At 37.5% G+C, this 22,313-nt stretch overlaps 1 protein-coding gene across 5 annotated transcripts in view; it reads right to left on the bottom strand.

Moving 5' to 3' along the window:
• The window catches only part of UBE3D (ubiquitin protein ligase E3D), a 266,407-nt gene that overhangs the window by 183,195 nt on the left and 60,899 nt on the right, over positions 1–22,313 (bottom strand). For 4 of the 5 annotated variants that reach the window (XM_074368692.1, XM_074368690.1, XM_074368691.1 and 1 more), the window contains exon 9: positions 5,052–5,190. In XM_074368692.1, the coding sequence (XP_074224793.1) occupies positions 5,052–5,190 (139 nt within the window). Of the gene's footprint in view, positions 1–5,051; positions 5,191–9,781; positions 14,109–22,313 lie in introns of those variants that run through there. The other variant, XM_074368695.1, reaches the window with a different exon arrangement.

Here is a 22,313-nt window from a genome sequence, read left to right as displayed (position 1 = left end):
GGTCATTAGGTTTATTTATTTATTTATTTTAATGAAGGTACTGGGGATTGCACCCAGGACCTTGTGCGTGCTAAGCATGTGCTGTTCCACTGAACTACACCCTGCTCTCCCTCAGATGGTCAATCTATTCATGGAAGCCTTTGCTGTGTTATTACATGGCTACACCATGTTTAGAGTGGATGAGACCCAACTGAAATAGAACAGACAACAGGTGCAGACAGGGAGAGCAATGCTCAGGCAGGGGCCTGCAGGGCCTCCAGACGGATTCAGTGTGTACCACGAGGGGCCAAAGGCAGGTCTGGTTCCTGTTGTCCCATTCTGACCAAGGTGGCCCTGACCAGCAGGAGAACCATCTATTCACTACAGGGAGAGATGGTATCCTTTTGACCATCAATGGCTAACCCTACCACACTATTCCTTCTGGAGATAAACAGGACGGCCACAAAGGATGCACACTTGAGTACTCTGCCTCAGTCACGGTCATCCAAATCTTTCAAGATTGGGCAGGCCTAGGTCTCCCCATCTCTGTTCTGAGAGCACTAATCCCATAAAATGCCCCTAGAAAAAGTCTTCCTGATACCAAGTACATTTGGGAAATAATGCTTCCCAAATATTTACTATATTCTTCAACTAGGAGGGTCGCATTGCCCCTTATACACATGAAAGGCCCTGAATAGTTTTGAAGCTAAAAAACAAAACAAAACAAAACAAAAAAAAACTTTGTTTAACCACACTTATTTTAAAAGGTAGCATTTCTGGTGGTTAAGAATGGGGCAGGGGCTGTTTCTGGAGCCAAGCTTTGTACCCCCATTCCTCCACTTACTAGTTGTGTGAGCACAGGCAAGTTCAACCCTCTGGCTCAGTTTCTGTACCTGTGAAACTGGAATAATAATATACTGTCCCCATAGTGGTAAAAATGAAATGAGCTAAAAAAAAAGTACAAATCATTGACAACAGGGCCTGAAATACAAAAAGCACTGAATAAATATTAGCTATTATAATCTGCATTATTATTATCTGACAGTTAATATCTGATTGTTCTCTATAATAGCTATTTATATCCTAAGGAACCTGTGTCCCATAGAATAGGGGAGGGAAATAGGGAAAATCACGTGTAGCACAAAAAGCCTAAGACAGGAATCAGAATTTCAGTCCCCAAATCAACTTAGCCCTCCTAGGTCTGTACCTTATTAATAAAAACAAGGTCATTAGACGAGTTGATCCTTCCAGCTACAAAAGTCCAGGAAGCTAAGAGAGAGGCATAGTACCACTGAAACCAGCAGCCCCTACCCAGTCCTGGATCCAACCTGGGTGCCTTTAAGGTTCTACTGTCCAGACACCTTTTCAGATTTAAAGTTGCTATTGCAGGACTTTGGGCTGAGAAGCTGGCTGCTGCTCAGCAAGAAGGATGTGGAAACCGCCTTCCGCCCGCTCCCTGCAGAGTTCTGAAGCCCTGGCCCAGAATCAGAGCAGCAGCAGTCCCGGAGGTAGCAGCTGCAACCTCCCCATTCTAGATTTCGTCAGCACACCCAGCCCCCTCTGCCTCGGGGTCTGGCACCAAAGCCTCATTCCTGTTTCCCCTCCTGTGGTCTCCAGTGCCCAGAGGGCAGACCCGCATACTGGTCACTGCTGGCCCTGGAACTTGCCAACTCCGGCCAAAGGCTGAGCTCTTCTTCCGTCTTTCTCTTTTGTACAAAGCCCCAGGCGGTAATTTCAGATACGCATCAGTGCTCAATCTTGTTGACATATCTTAAATCTGGACTTGCCCTCTTGAGTCCACCCTGTCCCAGCAGGGAAAAAGCTGCTGCTCCTGCCCCTGTGTGTCTACTGCTCACGCCCAAGCTCAGTCTTTCAGACTTCTCCAGAATGTCGGCTAGCCACACCAGTCTGCTTTTCACTTGTGATGTCATCCATCACCCATCTATAGCCAGCCATCTAATAATTATCAAGTGCTTCCTACATCACTAGGTCCTAAGTTCTAGTGATGCAACACTGAGCGTAAACATTCTCCCTGGTCTCGTGCGACACACGTTTTAGGAGAGGCAAAAAGATAAACAAGCATATGAACAAAGATCACTTTAAATAGTGAAAAATGCTATGAAGAAAATAAAACAAGGTTAAGGTTACAGAGTAATGGGGATGGGGAGATGGGAATTCAGTGACGGGGCTCAGTTTCAGCCTCTTGGGCGAGGGGACATCTGAGCTGAGACCTGAAGGACAAGAGGACCCAGCCATGCCAAGCGGTGGTCCAGAGTGTTCTTCTGGAAGCAGAGAGAAGGGCCAGTGCACAGACCTTCCAGCCAGGACCTGCTAGTGATGGGGAACAGGAAAAAAGGCAAGCGTGGCTAGACCAGAGGGCTGCAACCACTGCAGTACATGCTTAGCGATACAACAGTGATTCTCAACCAAATCCTACATTCCTGTTTGCTCATAATCATACCAGGGATATTAAGGTACTGTAACAGAGCGGAAGTGAAAATTGTAACAAACCCACCAAAAGAGATCCCTGCTAACCTGAAAGAAATGTTATCCTGTAATTTAAGAAGTCAGAATTTCACATATGTTAATAGCTCTAATTAATAAGATAAACCCTTCCTTTGGGGATTTGGCAGTGAAAACAGCTCAAGCAGGAGTGCCATCTGAATCCTCAGAAACCTAAAATAACATTTTTGCAGAAAAGGAAGCATTGCTCACAGTGACTAACTCGGCCGGGAAAGTTGGAGAACTGGAAATGTAAAGATGGTATCTTTACCAAGTGTCATTCTACTATTTTACAGCTCTTGCCAACATAGCTCTTTAAAAAAATGTGCACTAAAGTGAGCTTCCAATTGAAAAACTAAGCCCCCACTACAGGCAAAATTAGCAGCTCCCTTCCTTGCCACTGTAATAAAAGATGAAGTAAGTGTTGCAAAGATGAAAAAGCAGAGCACCTCGTTCTCATCCTGCTGGACATCCTCCCCTTTTCACCGATCCTTTATCTTGGAGTGAAGACCTGCATAGGGAAGTCGATTCCTGGTGTGTTCCTGATGAGAAGGCATCTTTCCAGGGGCAGCAGCAGGGGACAAATTCTTTTTAGCAGACATTGTTCATGAACCTGGGCCAAGTGTCTCTGTCCCTTTGAAACTGGGAAAGTGTAAGTGCTCCTAAGAATCATACTCAGCAAATGTGCTGAAACAGATGGAGCACAGTCATGAAGAGAGAGGGACATCCCGTAATTAACATCCAGCTCTCAGCGCTCCTGTGATGAAAGGAGCCAACAGCAGTAGCACCAAGAGCAGCCGGGCTTCTGTGCCTATGGGTTTAAGCTGGATTCCCTGTCTCCTGGAGAAGAAATACAGATTGCACCTCCTCTCAAATCCCCCACACCCAGTCTAGATTACTCTTTTACCTTTCATCACTTTAAGACCTGCGTGGAGGCTACTCTGTAATAAGTATTATCCTCCATTTATATCACACCTGGATGATCACTCTGTCTTCCCCGAAATACTGTAAAATCCTGCAAGTCAAAGTCCTCTCTTTTGCTTCCCACTTATCCACCATATAAAAACTTCAAACAGCATATGAGGGAATGAAATAAAAAATAACTGTCTTCCAGCCTCCCTCCCCAAAGATAACCATTGTTAATTTTCTCGCATCTCCCTTCATAAATGCTTGTGGGCATGTTCAAACTTTTGTGTTATTCAATGTTCAATCCAGAGAGCAAAACTTAGAAGCAATATGGACTGATTCTGAATCAGCTCCCATTGCAGTACACAAATAATTACAAATGACTACAAAGTAAGGGGTGTTGTGGGTATTCCAAAGTAGATACGACCACTCAGTCCACCTCCCAGGACCTCAGTGACCATTGCATCTGGGGAGCAGATGCAGTCATCCCGGCACACGCCTGGTGAGTCCAGCTCTGGCTCTAATCTGCTGGGTGTTCCCTGGCCACCTGACTCCATCTCTCTGGATCTCAGTTTCCTCTCCTACAAAAGGAGAAGGTGTTCTCTATGGTCCTTGAATCCAGGACCGTGAAGTTGATAATCGAGTAATGATAAACTCAGTACCCCACAGCCAAGGTCTGCAATGTGTGTCAGGAAGAAGGTCACAGAGATGATCACTGCAGCAGACTATCAGGAGGAGAGCGATGCAGATCATTACGGAGCAAGTGCTTGGGGTTGTTTGTTTGACCAAATTCCAGAGCTATAATTCATAGGAAAATCCACATGCCTTGTTTTACCACAGAGTCGCACCAAGCAACACATGCTGATTCTGGAGTTATCTTAGGACACACCAGCAACCCTTCAGAAGTAGAACCAGCCCACGTTCACTCGTTTCTCACCAGCCTCAGGGCTTCAGAATGTTTTCCCATTGCCAAGAGTCACAGATGTTCAGGAACATTTAGTAGCTATAGGGTCACAACTTAAGTGACTAGTTAACACCTGAATTCTCACATGCAACCTCAGTGACACGTAGCTGCCTACCAGGGAAGGGGGCTTCTTGCTGGTCAGTCCACATATGCTGTTCTGTTCTGTTCTGTTCTGTTGTGACCATGTGCTTTACCAGGAGTAGAGATAAACACCCAGAGGAGGGAGACGGTGGTGAGGGAGGGACCAGGGAGAGAGGGAAAGGTGCCAAGGGTACGTAGGACATGATCACTGTTAACACATCCATTTAGCAATGTGACTGCAAGCTAAAAGCAGCAAAGACATTAATGATGGTGGAAGATCTTTGTTCTAGGGCAAAGCTGGGAAAAGGAAAGAGTCTTTGCTAAATATTCCTGCCTTTTCTCTCAGAGGCAGGAAAGACTGAGATTAAGAGCAGAAACCCTGGAGTCAGAGAGACGTAGGTTCAGCTACCACTAGACAATGACCCAATCAATTTTGAGCCTCCGTTTGTCCATTTATTTAAGAAGAGACAGACAAGGCAATATATGCATTGTGTTTATTATCATTATCGTGTGGAACTGTGGATTTCCATGGGCTACTTCCTGTGAAAGACAGGATCCTTAAAACACAATTATGGGTAAAACTGTGAAGTCGCACCCTGGTAAAGGAGCCATTCCTTACCTGGAAAGAATTCATACAGCGGAGGGACTGAGGCAGTGCGGCGTTGCTCCTTGATAATATCAACAGCAGCTCCAAGCAGGTTGCAGAGGGCAGGGTCAGACAGTGCACGCTGATGTCACTTTCCCATGAGCTGGCAAGCCTGAAAACACACCGAGATGTGCAATTTTAGCTTTGCATCTGGTCATAATTATTTCAAAAATCTGACGTGAAAGAAAACGTTCAGTTGTGGGATAAAAAAAAGGAATTTAAAAAAACCAATAAAACACCTTAAAATATATACATATATATATATTTGCCTTTCTATATACTTCTCTCTGTGAAGGTACGTTTAACAAAATCAGTGGTGAATTCTGGAAGTTTAGAGAGCCTCTGTGGTTGAGGGCACAGTGGATTTTAACACCTCACATGACAAGGCGCAGCAGATGGTTTAGTTGTGGGATCCATCAGCTTACTCAGGCTGATTCATTTCCGACACGTGGTGGGGAGTTAGCTCCTCTTTCAAGCATTCGCCTACCAGCTGGAATGAAATAGGACACTGTCCATCTTCCTAAAAAATGGCCTACTTTCAGCAAGCTGCACGGTTGAGTGCCTTTTCTGTGTTTTAAAAATTATTGTTTTATATTTAATGACTATGTTAGTCTTTCTGCTTTTAATAATGATATTCTCGATGTTTCTCTGGACTGGAAATAAAAATCTTGCTGTCTTTGGTAAATGTCAAGTCATACTAATTAATTAGCAGGGGCTTCATGTTCTTTCTCCCCTCCACCTTCCTTGTGCCCCTACAACCCAGTTACTTTCCACTCCTTGAACTGTGTCACACGACATACCCTGTGTCTCGCTCACACAGTCTTCTCGGCCTAGAAGGCTGTTACCCTTCCTGGTGAACTTCTGTTTATCCTACAAGACCCACTTTGGTATCATTTTCTTGGAGACATCCTGCTGGTTCTTATGAGAATTAACTACTTGCTTAATACAACACTTACTAGGCACCCTCCTTGTATTCTTATTTAGGCCCTGTCTACACCCCTGACTCATCCTAGATCAGACCTGAGCAACCAGGGCCTGTGGATTCCTCTAACTTTGCAGCTAGTGTGGAAATGAAGATTAGACTAGTGGTGGTGTTTCTCTGTCACACCCAGGTATTCACTTTTTATGGGCTAGAAGAAATATCTATTTTTTTCGCTTATATTTCTATGATCCATAAACAATTTAAGTTTTCAGAATTTATACCACCTACCCATTGCCCACAATAGGGCTGTCTAAAGCTATTTTCATCCTGAAATTTTTTTTAACATTTTTTATTGATTTATAATCATTTTACAATGTTGTGTCAAATTCCAATGTAGAGCACAATTTTTCAGTTACGCATGAACATATATATATTCATTGTCACATTTTTTTCTCTGTGAGCTACCATAAGATCTTATATATATTTCCCTGTGCTATACAGTGTAATCTTGTTTATCTATTCTACAATTTTGAAATCCCAGTCTCTCTCTTCCCACCCCCCACCCCCTTGGCAACCATAAGTTTGTATTCTATGTCTGTGAGTCTATTTCTGTTTCGTATTTATGCTTTGTTTGTTTGTTTGTTTTTAGATTCCACATATGAGCGATCTCATGTGGTATTTTTCCTTCTCTTTCTGGCTTACTTCACTTAGAATGACATTCTCCAAGAGCATCCATGTTGCTGCAAATGGCGTTATGTCGTTGGTTTTTATGGCTGAGTAGTATCCCACTGTATAAATATACCACATCTTCTTTATCCAGTCATCTGTTGATGGACATTTAGGCTGTTTCCATGTCTTGGCTATTGTAAATAATGCTTCTATGAACATTGGGGTGCAGGTGTCATCCTCAAGTAGGGTTCCCTCTGGATATATGCCCAGGAGTGGGATTCCTGGGTCATATGGTAAGTCTATTCCTAGTCTTTTGAGGAATCTCCATACTGTTTTCCACAGTGGCTGCACCAAACTGCATTCCCAACAGCAGTTAAGGAGTTGTTTTCTCCCCAGCCTCTCCAGCATTTGTCATTTGTGGATTTTTGAATCTGAAATTTTTTTTTAAGTGTACTGAGAAGGTTTTTGCTTTTTCTGAATTGTATCTCTTGTCTCAACGAGTGTCACTGGATACTGTCCTGGAGCATGAATGTCCCCTGGGAGCTCAATTGTTAATCCCCCAAACCTCACCAGGGCTCATCATGCCACAGACCATCAGTACAGGGTGTCCCAAGGTAAAGGGACCATGGCACCTGGGCTGGAGCCACTGGAGCTCATAATTAAGGATCCTGCCAATCAGAGAGTATCTTCAAGGCATGTTAACTTTTCATCATTTTCTACTCCTCTTTTGGCAGGAATTATATTTGCAAGAGAAAGGGGAAATGGTGAATTAAACAAATTACTTTTAGGACAGAGTTGTCTTAGTTTGTGGCTATAACCTGCTCTCTGTATGGTATGCTTAAATTTCACAAATCTTAGGTCATAGGTTTCTTCTGACTATCATCTCACCCTCATCCAGACAGGGGCCAGGCACTCTATTTATGGTCACTATCTCTAATCCAAGAGCAGCCCTGAAAGGCAGGCATGATCATCACATTTTAAAGTTGAGGAAACCAAAGGTTAGAGAGGTTAATTGATGGCCCAACAGCACACAGCTAGTGGATGATAGGACCAGGATTCACTCAGCCCGAATTCAAAGCCTGCTCTCTACCCACTGTACTATACTGATGGCTGAGGACACTGTACGTAACATTACCCTCTCCAAGCAAGCCACAATTGGGACCTTAGCAACAGAATCTGCCAATGCCTCCTCCTTCTATATGTTAACTCTTTAGCTTGTAAAAGATAGTTAAGAGTATCTTCATTTTCTGTACCAAGTTATTTTATCCTTCTTAAGCTGCCACTTTATTACATATATATTCTAAAACTTGAACAAGAAAAGTGGTAAGATGGATATGGGAAAATACTCATATGTCATGGTAAGTGAAAATAATTACATGGTGAGAAAAAAAATTTGAAGGCAACACAATAAATATAATAATGTATTTATTAGAGGAATAACCTATGTTTTACATTTTCTTCTTTATGCTTTCTTATGCTCCAACTGTTATTTTTTATAATCAGAAACAAATTGTTACAATGTCAATGTGATTTATTGTGTAGACAAAAGAATGTATGCCTACTTAAAGGTATCAACATGCTAATAAGTGGCTAAGGTGGGATCTATCAAAAAGGACCCTGAAATAGAGAATAAAATACTGCTGTGTCACTCACCAGCAAGTGATCTTGGACAAGCCAAGTTTCCTCATCAGATCTTGGAGTTTACACATAGCCTATCAAACCACCAAGATTTACACAAAGGGACACTCATTATACTGATGATAACCAAAGTCACAAAGAAAAAATCAATTAGTTATACATGTTAGTCATTCATGTTTCTATATAATTGCAGTTACTTGCATGTTATGTGAATCCAAAATTGGCATTTTAAACCTAATCTTAAAATATTCTGCGATTTAATGATTTTTATCCCTCCTGAAGCTTAGAAAGGTGAAAAATGTTGTCCTGATCACATAGTCAGTGATAGAAAAGAAATGTGAGCATGTTCCTCTCTACCTAAATCTCATACTTTTTTTGCTATAGCATAAACAAGGTAAAGCATACTCGATTTTTTTTTTAACAAATTCTATTAAAACAAATTGAGGACCCAAGGGCAAATAATGAGATAAATTTTAGATATAATAGAACATTTCATTTTTTAATAATCTGAATAGCCTTATTTTTGAAATCAGACAATCCAGCTGGACCTAATATGACTCAAATTCCTAGTACTCATCCTGTCTTCTCTTTTCCCACAGTATACATTTCATGGGTCCCAGCACATATTTTTTCAATGTTAAGATTTACAAATTTTATCTATAATTTTAATTGCATAAAATATTGCTTTAATCATATGAAACATCCATATACTTGGACAAGGAGAGAAAGTAATACATGAAAAATGAAAGCAGTTGTTTTGGAAAGTTAGAACTACAGATAAATTTCCCCCCAAACTTCAGTTAATGTTTTCACTTTTTTTTTTTAATTTAGGAAGAAAGAAATAAAGAAAAGAGAGCAGGAAGGAAAGAAGGAGAAAATTCATTTTATCTTAAAATTACCAAATTGATTATGTGTTATTTAGGGCTTGTACTGTTTAAGCCAGAAGTGATGTTTGAGACTATCCACTCATGGCTCAAATATTAATACAAATTTCTGTTAATGATATAAACATTTTAAGAAACAGAATCATAGCAATCCAGAATCTGGATTATTTTCTTGTATTTCCTATAAAGACATCATAGATCTAAATCGTATTAGACCTAAATCAGTAATCGTCCCCTATAAAATCAACAAGATACTTCAAATGAAATAAGGAATTAACCATCAATTGAAACCTTTTCTGTAGTTTTTAAAGTACTGGGAGACGAAAAGCTTTCCTAGGAGACCAGAGCTGTCAGTCAGGTGACCTTAGTCTAAGAGACCAAATGCAAGCAGAGGACACAGCATCCTTATTTCTAAACTTCTGCTTTGACAAAATTCCCTAGAGAAGCAACTATGGCCTATCTATTTTCACAGAGGCAACAAGAAGGGGGAAAAAGTCATCTTCCATCACTTCTACCAAAAATGACGAAATTGAGAATGAATCAAACACAAATCAGTATTAAAAAAAGAACTTGAAAAAGGCGATACAGACTTCCAGGAAACAGAGGTCGTTTAATGTAACAAAGGCAAAAAAGACAAATTGAGATGACATAACAACTCTCCCAGAAGTTACAATTATATCAAGAGCCTAATACAGTATAAAAGAGCTCAACATGAAAATAAATTATGACATTTCTAATGATATCAATTCTAATTATGAAGTTTCTGGCAGGCAAGTTCATAGGGTCAGTTCTCTTCTTTAGTGATAATGATAATGCCAGTTCTATGTTCTTAACAGCTGGTATCTTGCAATAATACAAGCATTTATAAAAACAGAAACAGACTCACAGACATAGAAACAAACTTATGGTTAACAGCGGGGAAAGGGGGTTGGAAGGGATAAATTGGGAATTCAAGATTTGCAGATACTGAGTGCTATATAAACAACAAATTTCTCCTGCATAGCACAGTAAACTATATTCAATAACTTGTAATAAGCTATAATGAAAAAGAATATGAAAAGAAATACATGTATATGTATGACTGAAACATTATGCTGTACACCAGAAACTGACACAACATTGTAAACTACTGAACTTCAACTAAATTTTTTTTAAATTTTTAAATAAAAAAAAGAAAAAAATCTAAGAAACTACAACAAACCCATACACCATAGGGTTATTTATTTTTGAATGGTATTGTTAAACAAAACATTTAGAAAAAATTTTTAAAGCTTTCTTAAAGAGAAGATATCCTTGTTCACATTTTCCTGCATTCCATTACCAGAGGAAAGTGGTCAAAAAAGTGACTGAGAAGTGCATTTTCAATCCTTTAATCACTTTCCCGAGTAACTAAAGTCAAGGTATGATGGGTGGGATGTAATAAATTAGATCCACTCTGACAACATTCTCATAAGTAAACCTCTTACTGGGCCTCACTAGCTCCCCTGTCCCATCAGGGGCCAACTCAGCCAGCACTTCCATCAATCAACACTATCCACTCTGTCCCACAGTTTCAGTCCTTTGCAAATGTGGATGTACAAGTGTTTATGATACATAAAGTACAAAGCAAGGGTTTAAAACTTCTTTTATTATTTCCTAGCCCTGGTATATAACAAATAGGTTTTCTTCATTTTTCAATTCAAGTTGGTTGGCTGTGACTGTGTTGAGATGTCCACTGAAACCATGTGGGGGGTCTCAGCAGAAAAGAGAGATGTGATCTATGGGAGGTCTATCAGCCCCTGGCTTCAGAAGGGGTGTATCCTGGTGGTCTGCACCATCCAACCCTCTCCTCCCCTGCCTTTATTAAATACCGTCATCTTCATGTACCTGGCCACTCTCACACCTCTTCCCAAGTCCAATCTCAGATGGCCTTCTCTTGAAAGGCCAGACACCCTTCCTTCACGAGAGGGCAGCTGGCAATGGTACACAGCTCATTCAGATGAATTGGGTTTGGCCCAAATTGGTAACCTAGTTATGAGCAACTGGATTGCATAACCCTAAATCACAAGTGGTTCTCTCTGACTCATCCAAAGACAAATCTCAAAGACTAAAAATTCTGCCCCTTCATGAGGAGAGATGAGAATCCAAATGCCACGATCACTGACTTATTCAGTGTCCTTGATTTTAGAGAACGTCCTCATGAAGACTTCAGACCTTCTGTGAAGAAGTCACATGTCAATGTCACCCTGGCTGCCACGCCCATTTCAGGTAAGGTAAGAGAATCCATTTCCAAGTTATCTTGTCCTTTCTCTAAACTTAAATTCAATTCCCCTGTAACAACTTGATTCTTCTGTAGCTTACTAAAATGAATATAAACAATAAGATGTACTAGGTCAAGCCATATTATCTCCTAAATTTTATATCTATCATTTATCCCTTAGCTGACCCTAAAGAGATGTGATTATAGAAACTGGTAAGTATCCTCCAAAGTTCTATTCATAGGTTTTATGGATTAATAAGTATCCCCTAATCAGTGTCTTAAGTCAAAAAGGGAAATATTTAATTAAATTTTTCCAAGGCAGAATTAAATCTTGTTAAATGAAAGCATTTGGAATGTAAGGGGAATTTCATCGAAATGTCCAACAGTCACAATTTTTTAAAATTATTAAATATATAGCTTCTCTTTCCTTGCCACCATACCCTAGAAATGAGCTATCTCTGATAACAGGCTTTCACGATTCTACATTTTGTTCATTTTTGAGAGGCTCCTCTCAATATTTGGTATCCAAAGTGTGAGAAAGACACTTAAAATGTGGGTAATCATCACTGGATAGTGTATGTGTATGTAACTGGGGTGGGAGTGGGGCGTTAAATACGGGATATTTAAGAAATCAGTATTCTCGAAAAGTTTTAAAGTTATTCTCAGAAACTGGTGAAAGGCAGTTAAGCACCTGAATTTACCAGCGTTAGTTGAGCTAGAAAAGCTAAGTTACCTTTTTTTTTTTTAACAGCAATACATCCCACTGTGAATATAAAAATATTGCCATCCTCTGAACAAATTTATATTGTAATGAGAAATTATTTGTGACTGTTAAAATGAGGAAACCTTGAATTTTTTAGCCTAGGAAATAGGAAGAAAGCAACACAATGTTTCTTGATGGTCCAACTAAAAAAAAGCTAATATTCAATTTTTTTTAAATAACAAAAATATTTCATTTATAACCGAAGTACTTTTGTTAAATTATTGATACAAACATTCAAAATATATAAATTGCTTGCTTTAGTTAGTTAAATGTATTTTTTTTCAGTGAAAGTATACTTTTGATACCTAGTTCATCTCTTGTTAACATCTCAAACATCATCTTCAGTTCTGCATTCTAATTACTTACAACACTGGGTTTTAGAAATGAGAAAAATAAGTCACTACTTCAAAATATGGAAGCCCCCAAAGTCAAGATCTAAATGATGACTGTAGATCTATACTGACATGTAAAGACAGTCACAAAGTTTTGACAAGTTATAAAAAAAGCACAAGCAAAATAAAGAACAATATATACAGCTAAAATTAATTTATATAAAATTTAATCTTCTAATCGCATCTTTCTGTGTATATGCAAATAAAGAGATATATACAAGGAAGAGAGGCAAAATGTTAACTGCAGTTTCCTGTGGAGGCTGAAATTATAAGAATTCTCCTTGCTCTCTTATACTATAGTTTCCTGTATTGTTTCAAATGTTTACAGTGAATATGACTATTTCAGTGATCATATAAAAAGTCAAGCCATTTTCATTTTGAAAATATATGAAAGGAAGCCTATCTCTGAATGTTTAAAATGTTAACATTATATAAAGTAAAATTAGGGGGTTTTTTTGCAAGAAATCAACCAAATCATCTTAACAAGTACTTTAAATCTTAAATTTACTGGAAACTAATGTAATCAGTAGTCTTTTCCATGAAAAAAGGTTCTTGAGATGGCAAATTTGGAATTCAAGATTTTCATCACTGTCAGTGTCACTCAAGTTGTTCTAGATGTTAAAAACATGTTGCCTACAAACTGACAAATTTGGTGGCTGCTATTAATAGCATTCTTTGCTTAGATAACAAAGAATACAAAATATATATACAAATGACTGGTGACTTGAGCGGGTATATTATCTATTATTAGGAGATGATAAGAGATGCTAATAAAACTAGCATCTAAAAAAAGGGAGCCTTCTTTTTTAAAAGTGCAAGGGAAAAAAAGCTTGCATCCCAAGAACATAAGGCAAAATTATTTCAGGTAATTTCCATGAACTTGGAACAAGGTAAAAAGCCCATGTTACCCGCTTCTGTACTTTGCTAAAATAAACCAGGGAGTGTGGCTTCTTTGGAAAGTCAGAGACCAACCTAGAATTCAACCTAGCGTCCGCTCATGCTTCTGTTCTGTCCAATAAAATCATGATAACAGCCAATCTGCCTGCTGCTACTATCCTATTAAGTCGTGTAACCTCAGCAGAGCCAGCTTAAGTCTCATCAGACCAAACAGCTGTTTTAGCAGTTGGGTTTCTCCCAAATTAAAATACTCTATTCCTGCCAGTGCCTACCAACTCAACTGTTAAAACAGCTGCTCAAGTTGAAGAGTGAAAGCCAAGTGTACATACACTCTGCCTCCCATTTGCAACTGCAAATTTGAGATTCTTTCAGAAAAGAAGCTCTTAAACTTAAGTTCATCTTGACATTTCCCAACCTGTTTGTTTTTATGCTTGTGCTGCCTCTACCTCCGGCCTTCAGCCAACACTTCTGCCAGCATCATTTCTCTTGGTGTTTGCCCTTTGTCTCCTTCCTCCTTTGCACCATCACTGCCAGCTGGTAGTTCTGTACTTCTCTCCTTAGAAATACCATCTGCGTGCTTTCCACTCTGGCTCTTCTGTCTACTGTCTCAGAACCAACTTCACTTCCTGTGAAACAGAGGTGGAGACTCAGAAGTTCCCAGATTCCACTAAGTGATGTGTTACCTCCGATGACTTACATTAGTACTGTTTAGGTTAACTGTTGAAGTAAGACCCTTAAAAACAACCCAAAAATGCTCATTGGCTGAAAGTTTTCATTTTTGGTCATTTCATACACGTCTTCAATATTGTCCATTTATTTGGTCACCGTGATCTCACTCAGATGTGTCTGTTGTCCAATTTTTATACACATTCTGTAGCATAGAAATTCACCATTCACCAAAAATTCACCATTCATCAAGAATCATATTATCAACAGGAAGTAGTTTTACCTGTCCATCCATCTCTCTACTCCATCTTTTTTTGTCCATGCACTCATCCATTTATCCATCCACCTTCTCTTAAAATTTCTGCCAGCTGGACTGGTCACATCCAAGCTAAACTGACTCTGATAAGCTCTTACAGTCTGCAAGAGCTCTTGACCCTGATTTTGTAACACGTGCTTTCTCCCCTCAAAATGTCCTCACTCCCAAAAATTGCACTGCATCACAGATTATTTGAAATCCTAGCTCCCAGGGTCTGAGAATAGATTTACTGCAGGACCCAGACTCATCAAACCAGAACATACCTACAAAGAAGCTGAACATATTTCAAGATTCCAAAATTGTTCCTGCAGCAGTTTCAGCTCTTCCACTGGGTTATATAGAGTGATTCTGGCACAATGATCTTAGAAACAACCTCTCTCCCACCCCCCACTTCTCAGCAGGGGAGGGCAGAAGCCAAAGATACACTTCAACATGTGCAGACACCGTAAAGGAAGAGTGCTCATAGACCTTACACCAGGCAACACCGTCCTGGGGCAACTTGACTCCAACGGAGACACCAGAGCGTTCTGTGAAACCGGACTCTTAGGCTGGAAGTCATTTTAATCAGTCATGTCAAACCCTAAATCAGCAGCAATAGTAGAGCTAAATTTTTTTAATTAAAGGAGGCTTTGAAATGCTGGTCCTGCTATCACCGCCCCATTACCATAACGTCAGTGCTGAAGACACTAGCCCCAAAGTTTCTTTACTTTATTTTTGAGTCAGTCTGCAGAACGGTATTCATTCTTCCGGCTTACAGTATTGTTAGGATCAGTTTTGCTTTACAGGGCTAAACATAGAAAAGTTTTCATTTTTAATAAGAGCTTAGATAAATAACCTTAAATCCCAAAGGGCCTCGTTAAAGCAGCCTCATAAAAGTTTTACACTTGTATATGAGTTTGAAAAAAAAAAATGTCTACCTAGCAGTTTGAGCTCCCGCTGACTTCTCTAGCCTTGGGGAAGTTATTGTTGAAATTCATGTGTCTTGCTATTTCAGATGATTTAAAGTGGTCTATTATGATAAATCACCATGAAATACACCAAATGAAAGACACTGTTCAAACAAAAATCTCAATTTTAAATACACAAAACACACACAATGCACTCATCCGTACGTTAAATAGCATTAAGGTTCTGATACATTAAATGTCTAACCACAGATTTTATCCTCAGAGCCTAGGATGCAAACACATATTTTGTACTAGGTGATCTATTTTCCCTTTCTTTTTTTAGGAGGTCATTTCAACACATTTTGACTCTACCCTGGAGAATTAAAGTCTATGCAGGAAAGTTCCAACAAAATTGGAAACTAAATCAGTTGGAATAACAAGAACATAGGTAGTGGGCAATGTTAACATTTTATCACCTCCCTTACAAGACCTGGGAAGATTAAGACTGACACAGTATATATTTAAAAGGTGAGAGAATGACTGGAAACAGAACAGAACCTCATACGTTCAAATAATGAAATACCAGAAACAGCTGTTTAAAAATGCCCTGGTACCTAGCACATCATCTTGCAATATGTTAAGTGCTTAATAAATATTTGCTAAATAAACTTTTAAAAATCATTTTCTGCCATTTTTATTCCATTACAGGACTATCATCATTAGTACTTCTCAGACCGTGAAATTAGTGATCAGGAATCTTTACCCAACTCTGACAGCTTGTTAGACTCAAGGACAAAACCTCAAGAGAAGAAACCTAAGAGGAGTGAAGCCCCTCTGCAATATTCCTAACATGAAACTGCATGGTCTTTGCTTGAGTATCTCCAGTAACAGGGAGACTCACTGCAAGGGAATTTTTTTTTTAATTCTTATTTTTTATTGAAGTGTACTTGATTTAAAATGTTAGTTTCAGGTGTATGGCAAAGCAATTCCGTTATACACATACATCTATATTTTTCAGTTTATTTTTGATTACGGCTCATTATAAGAAATTGAATATATTTACCTGTGCTGTACAGTAGGTCCGTGTTGTTTATCTATTTTATATGTAGTAGTGTGTATCTGTAGAAGTTCTTTAAATTGAAGGAAATCTACTCCTCATAACTGGAGCCCTTCAGAAAATATCTGACAACATCTAACACTTTCTCCTGACCTTTCTCTAAGCTAAACATTACCCGTTTCCTTATATCATATGGATGAATCTCATTTTTCAACTTAGGGACCATTTACTAAAATAGCCCTACCACAGTCTTCATTTTCAGTGCAGAATGAAAATTTGCATAGTATCTTTTATCAGACTGTCACATATATCAGCTCATTTAGTCTCCATGGTAACATTATAAAATGGGATTTCATTATACCCATTTTACAGACAAGCAAACTGAAGTTCAAGAGGTTAAAAAACATGCACATGGTCTCACAGAAGAATCAGCACTCAAACTCAGTTCCTCTGATTTCCAAGGGTTTTCCATTATGCTTCTGAACCTCAGTCCTTTCAGCTGTAAAATAGGGGTAATATTTTCCCTTTAAACTTCAAAGGTTTCTTGTGAATATCAAATGAGATAACACATGAAAAAAAAAGCATAAAAGGCAGGTTTTTATCACTAAGATCATTCATATGTAGATAAACTCTTTTTCAAGTATTTAACTTATGAATGGGAGAAGTCCAAGTCAGAGGTGATGTGAATGTTACTGTTCTTTGCTTCCAGAATTCAAAGCATATGGCAAGTAAATAATCCATGAGTATTAAAAGACTAAGTCCTATAAAGATGTAAAAAAGTCACTTATATTTTGGAGTTTTGAATTGAATTAAGAAAGCATTTTCCTAACAGCTCAATATCAAAAAACAAGCAGCCCAATCAGAAACTGGGTAGAAGACTAGAGCAGACATTTCTCCAAAAAGACATACAGATAGTTAACAGACACATGCAAAGATGCTCAATATAGCTATTTATTACAGAAGCACCTCACACCTGTCAGAATGGCTATCATTAAAAACTCTACGAATGACAAATGTTGGAGAGGATGTGGACAAAAGGGAACCCTTGTACTATGTTGGTGGGAATGTAAATTGGGGCAGCCATTATGGAAAACAGGATGGAGGTCCTGCAAAAAACTAAAACTAGAACTACCATATGATCCAGCAACTTCACTCCTGGGTATATGTCCAGAAAGAACAAAAAAACTAATTTGAAAAGATACATGCACCCCAATGTTCATAGCAGCGCTATTTACAATAGCCAAGAAATGGAGGCAACCTAAGTGCCCATCAACAGATGAACGGATAAAGAAGATATAGAGTGTGTGTGTGTGTGTGTGTGTGTGTGTGTGTGTCTGTCTGTCTGTCTGTCTGTCTAATGGAATATTACCCAGCCACAAAAAAAGAATGAAAACCTGCCATTTGCAGCAGCATGGATAGACCTAGAGAATATTATACTAAGTGAAATTACTCGGACAGAGAAAGACAAATTCTATATGATACCACTTATACATGGAATCTAAAACAATAATACAAATGAATGTCTTTGCAAAACAGAAACAGACTCACAAGTATAAGAAACAAACTTGCAGTTACCAAAGGGGAGAAGGAAGAAGGGAGAGGTAAATTAGGGGATGGGATTAATAGATAGAAACTACCATGTATAAAACAGATAAGAAGCAAAGATATATTGTATAGCACAGGGAATTATAACCATTATCTTGTAATAACTTATAGTACAGTCCACAAAAATACTGAATCACTATGCTGTATACCTGAGAATAATTTAAATTGTAAATCAAATAGACTTCATTCAAAAAAAAAAAAAAAAAGAGAGAGAGAAAGCATTGTCCTAGAAAAGGATTTAATTTTTGCCTTTACTGGACACTTAGTACTCTGTCAGTTTTTTAGATTATATTATATTATGAATTCATAGATTTTTGTGGACTGAACTGGAAGCCTATTTGATGTTTACAACATTAATTCCATGAGAAACAACCTTCTAGGTGTAAGGAATTGTCTTAGAAAGAAGCTTTTGGAATACACCCATTTATAGGTAAGAAGAGCCTTTTCCCCCTTTCTTTTGTTAAGGCCTATTCATGGTTTCCTAAGGCATGAGAGGATATTTTAAAATATTATTTTATTCTCATTTTTCAAGCAGAATAAAGCAGTAGTGCAGATTCTAGATCTAGTTGAAGAAGGGAGAGCTGATTTTCAACTCAAGTACAACTCACCACGTGCTAGTGCACGAACTCCGTGTTAAGACCATGACTTCCTTCATTTAGTGATTGTTTGCTAGAAAGATGGATTGGTAAACAAATAGGCAGAAGCCTCTGATAAACTACCTCTGTTTCCCAATGAAAATCATTTAACCCAAATTTTTAAAAAATGTTTTATCAAAAATTTGAAAGATACACAAAAGTAGAGAGAATAGAGTAATTAACAGCCATGTCCCCATCATCCAGCTTCAACGTTATCAACCCATGGCTAATTTTGTTTCAGCAATGTTCCCCACCAAATACTCTCAACCACTGGATTTTTTTAAAAAAGCAAATTCCACAAATGCTACCGTATTATCTGTAAATACTTCAATATGTACTCTAAGAGTTAGGGATTCATTACTCATTGAAAACTACTATAACCATAATATTATCATACCTAAAAAAGCTAACAATAACTCTTCAATCTCATCACATGTCCTCAAGTATTTTAAGATATTTTTTAAATTTTTAACATTGAGATCTACTTATAGTCCAGATATTACAACTGTTTGATATGTCATGTTTCTTTTAATCAACAGATTCTCCTGTCTGTTTTTTGTTTGTTTGTTTCTTTCCTTTGCTAGGTTTTTGTTGAAGAAACCAGGATATTTGTCTTATAGTTTCCTAGCTTGGATTTTGCTGATTACAGCCTGACTGTATGATTTACCATGTTTCTGTCTCTTGAATTTCCTGTAAGCTGAGAGATGGATCTAGAGACTTGGCCAGGTTTGATGCTTTAGGGAAGATCACTTCATAAGTAGGGTTATATACTTCCATCAAGAGGCATATAATCAACACCTCCCCCTACCAAATGTCTTTCTTCTGTTGATGTTAGCAAACATAGATGATCATTTCCAAGTTCCATTATTTCATGATGGGTCAGGAAATGGTGATATCCCAATTCTATGGTTTCTTTTTCATCTACTGGCTGAAATCTTTCTAGTGAAAGAAACTTTCCCCCATCATCCATTTGGTTACATTGAGGTACAGAGAGAAAAGGCAAGATAAATGCTAGGTTTTTGCTCCCTTTATCTTCCCATTTTCAAAGCATCAAGATGGTTTACTAGCATCTTCCAAAGGTAATGACTACTGAAATTTCTTTTTGATTTTTTTTTTTAGTATCACTATGAACTCATGGATCTAAACATATTCATTGTTTTATTCTTACTTTTAAGCTATTGTCCTGATTGATTCTCAAATTGACCAGTATTTAGCTAGTGGAGCCTAATTAAGTTGTCTCCTGAGTCCTTTTATCTGATAACTTCCTTACTCTGCCCCATCAAAGAGGAAATGCACGTGCAATTCTGTCACATTCTCCTGTGTAAAGATTGCACCATTCTGCATTCCAGCATTGTATGAGATTTCCCATTTCTCCACAGTTTCAGCAGTAGAATATGTTGCCAAACTTTTGGAATTTTGCCAATCTAATAAAACTCAGGAGAGTTTTATTTTGCATTTCCTTTACCAGGAGTGATATTGAACAACCTTTTTATATGTTGAAGAGCTCTTTGCATTTGTTTTCCTATAAAATATGTATAAATATCTTCAGTCCATTTTTCTATATGGTTATGTATTAGCCTTCTCTGTGGATTTTCATACATAAAGGTTGTTAGTCTTTGTGGTTTAATTTACAGAGTTTTCAGTTATTCTTTTTATAATTTATGATGCTTCTATATTGTGCAAAAGTTTTTTTCAATGTGCAAAAGTTTTTTTCAATGTAATCAAACCCATCATTCTTTCTCCTTATTAGTTCTAGATTTTGAGTCATAGAAAAATTTTCTTCACTCCAAGGTGATAGAAGAACTCATATATATTTTCTTTTTGTACTTATGTGGTTTCCTTTTTTTCTTTTTTTCAAAATGTCTTCTCTTTTAAAAAACTTTTTATGCCTTTCTTTGGGGGGGAGGTAATTAGGTTTGTTTGTTTGTTTATTTTAATTGAAGTCCTGGGGATTGAACCCAGGACCTTATGCATGCTATGTATGTACTCTAGCACTGAGCTACAAGCTCTCCACGGTATCTTTTTTTAAAACCACTGATTCATTTGAAATATATCCTAGCTCAGGATGTGAAGATTAAAATTTTATCTTTTTCCTTGTATCTAGCCCATTATCCCAACACTAATTATTATAAATTCTACATTTCCTCACTGATTGAAGAGGTCATCTTTATTACATACTTTATTTCCATTTAAGATCAGGTCTTTTTCTATTGAATTCCCATGGTCTGTCTATTTATCAGTCAGTACCATACTATTTTAATTATAGTAGCTTAATGTACTTTAATAGCTGGTAGGGTTAGTCTCCTCCTGATTTCTCACTATTTTCATTTATTTCCAGGTGAATTTTATAATCAGCTTGTCTGGCTGAAAACAAAACAAAATCTGATGAGCTTTTTTTAATTGAGTTTCATTTTATTGGGTTTATATATTAACTTAGGGATAACTGGAGCTTGAAAAGGTTATCATAATAATTACTTAAATCATGTCATATATATTTGTTTAAGACAATTTTTGTAGTCTCTTTTAAGAGTGTTTTACAATTTTTTTCATATAAGTTTTGGACATTTCTTGTTAAGTTTATGTATTTTCTCTCTCTTGCTATTATAAATGGAATATTCCTTTCCATAATATATTCTAAGTGATTTCTGATTATATATTAAAAAACAATAACCTTTACATAACTTGCTAATTCAAAAAATTATTTTACTGTCTGTAGCAGTTTTCTCATGGATACTTTTGGATTTTCCCAATATATAATCATATCACCCTCAAAAAATTTTTATTTCTTCCTTTCTAATTCTTACGCCTATAATTGCTTTCTCTTGTTTAACTGTATTAGCTAATGTCTCCAACAGAATGTTAAAGAGTAAAAGTTTTGAAATAAGTTAAAGCCCATGCTTAATCACACTAGTAATCAGGAAAATACTATTTACAAGAATAAATTATCAAATTGGCAAAATTAAAAAGTGCTAACCATGATGTGAAGCAGTAGGAATTCTTATGATGCTAGTGTGGGAGTAAATCTCTATAGCTACTTTGGACAGCTATTTGGAATTAGCTAATAATATTGAAGATGTACTCTAAGACCTAGTCATTCCACTTCTTAGTGTAAATAAAAGCTCATGTATATTAAGAAGCAATATGAATAAGAATGCTCAAGGCTGCATTACTTGTAATGGAAAAAAATGAAAACAACTTAAATGTCTACTGAAAGAACAACAGATGAATGAGTTGTGGTACAGTCTAACAAAGGAATATTTTACCACAATTAAAATGCATGAATAAACTGTCAGTTTCAACATAGGAAAGCCTTAACAACACAATGTTAAGTGAAAAAAGCAAGTTGCAAAAGAACATGTACAACCTGATACCATTTATATGGCATTTAAAAGCATGGAAATGAATAGTATTAGTCTTAATATTTGTATTTAGTAAAAGTATAAAGCTACATATATTTAGTAAAAGTATGAATGGTAATCAACAACATATACTCTTCTTATTTATAAAAGTATGCATGGCAATGATAAACACCAAATTTCAGGTATCACTTTTTCTCTGGGGAAAGAGAAAAGGGGATGGATTCAGAGACAGCTTCAACTGTACTGATGTCCTATTTTTAAAAAGTATCTATCTATTTGTAACACATATGGCAATATGGTAAGGTT

This window comes from Camelus bactrianus, chromosome 8, assembly GCF_048773025.1.
Source record: "Camelus bactrianus isolate YW-2024 breed Bactrian camel chromosome 8, ASM4877302v1, whole genome shotgun sequence".
In the NCBI taxonomy this organism is placed as follows: domain Eukaryota; kingdom Metazoa; phylum Chordata; class Mammalia; order Artiodactyla; family Camelidae; genus Camelus; species Camelus bactrianus.
The sequence above is the reverse complement of the archived record's forward strand: the minus strand, read 5'-3'. Positions and strand labels throughout refer to the sequence as shown.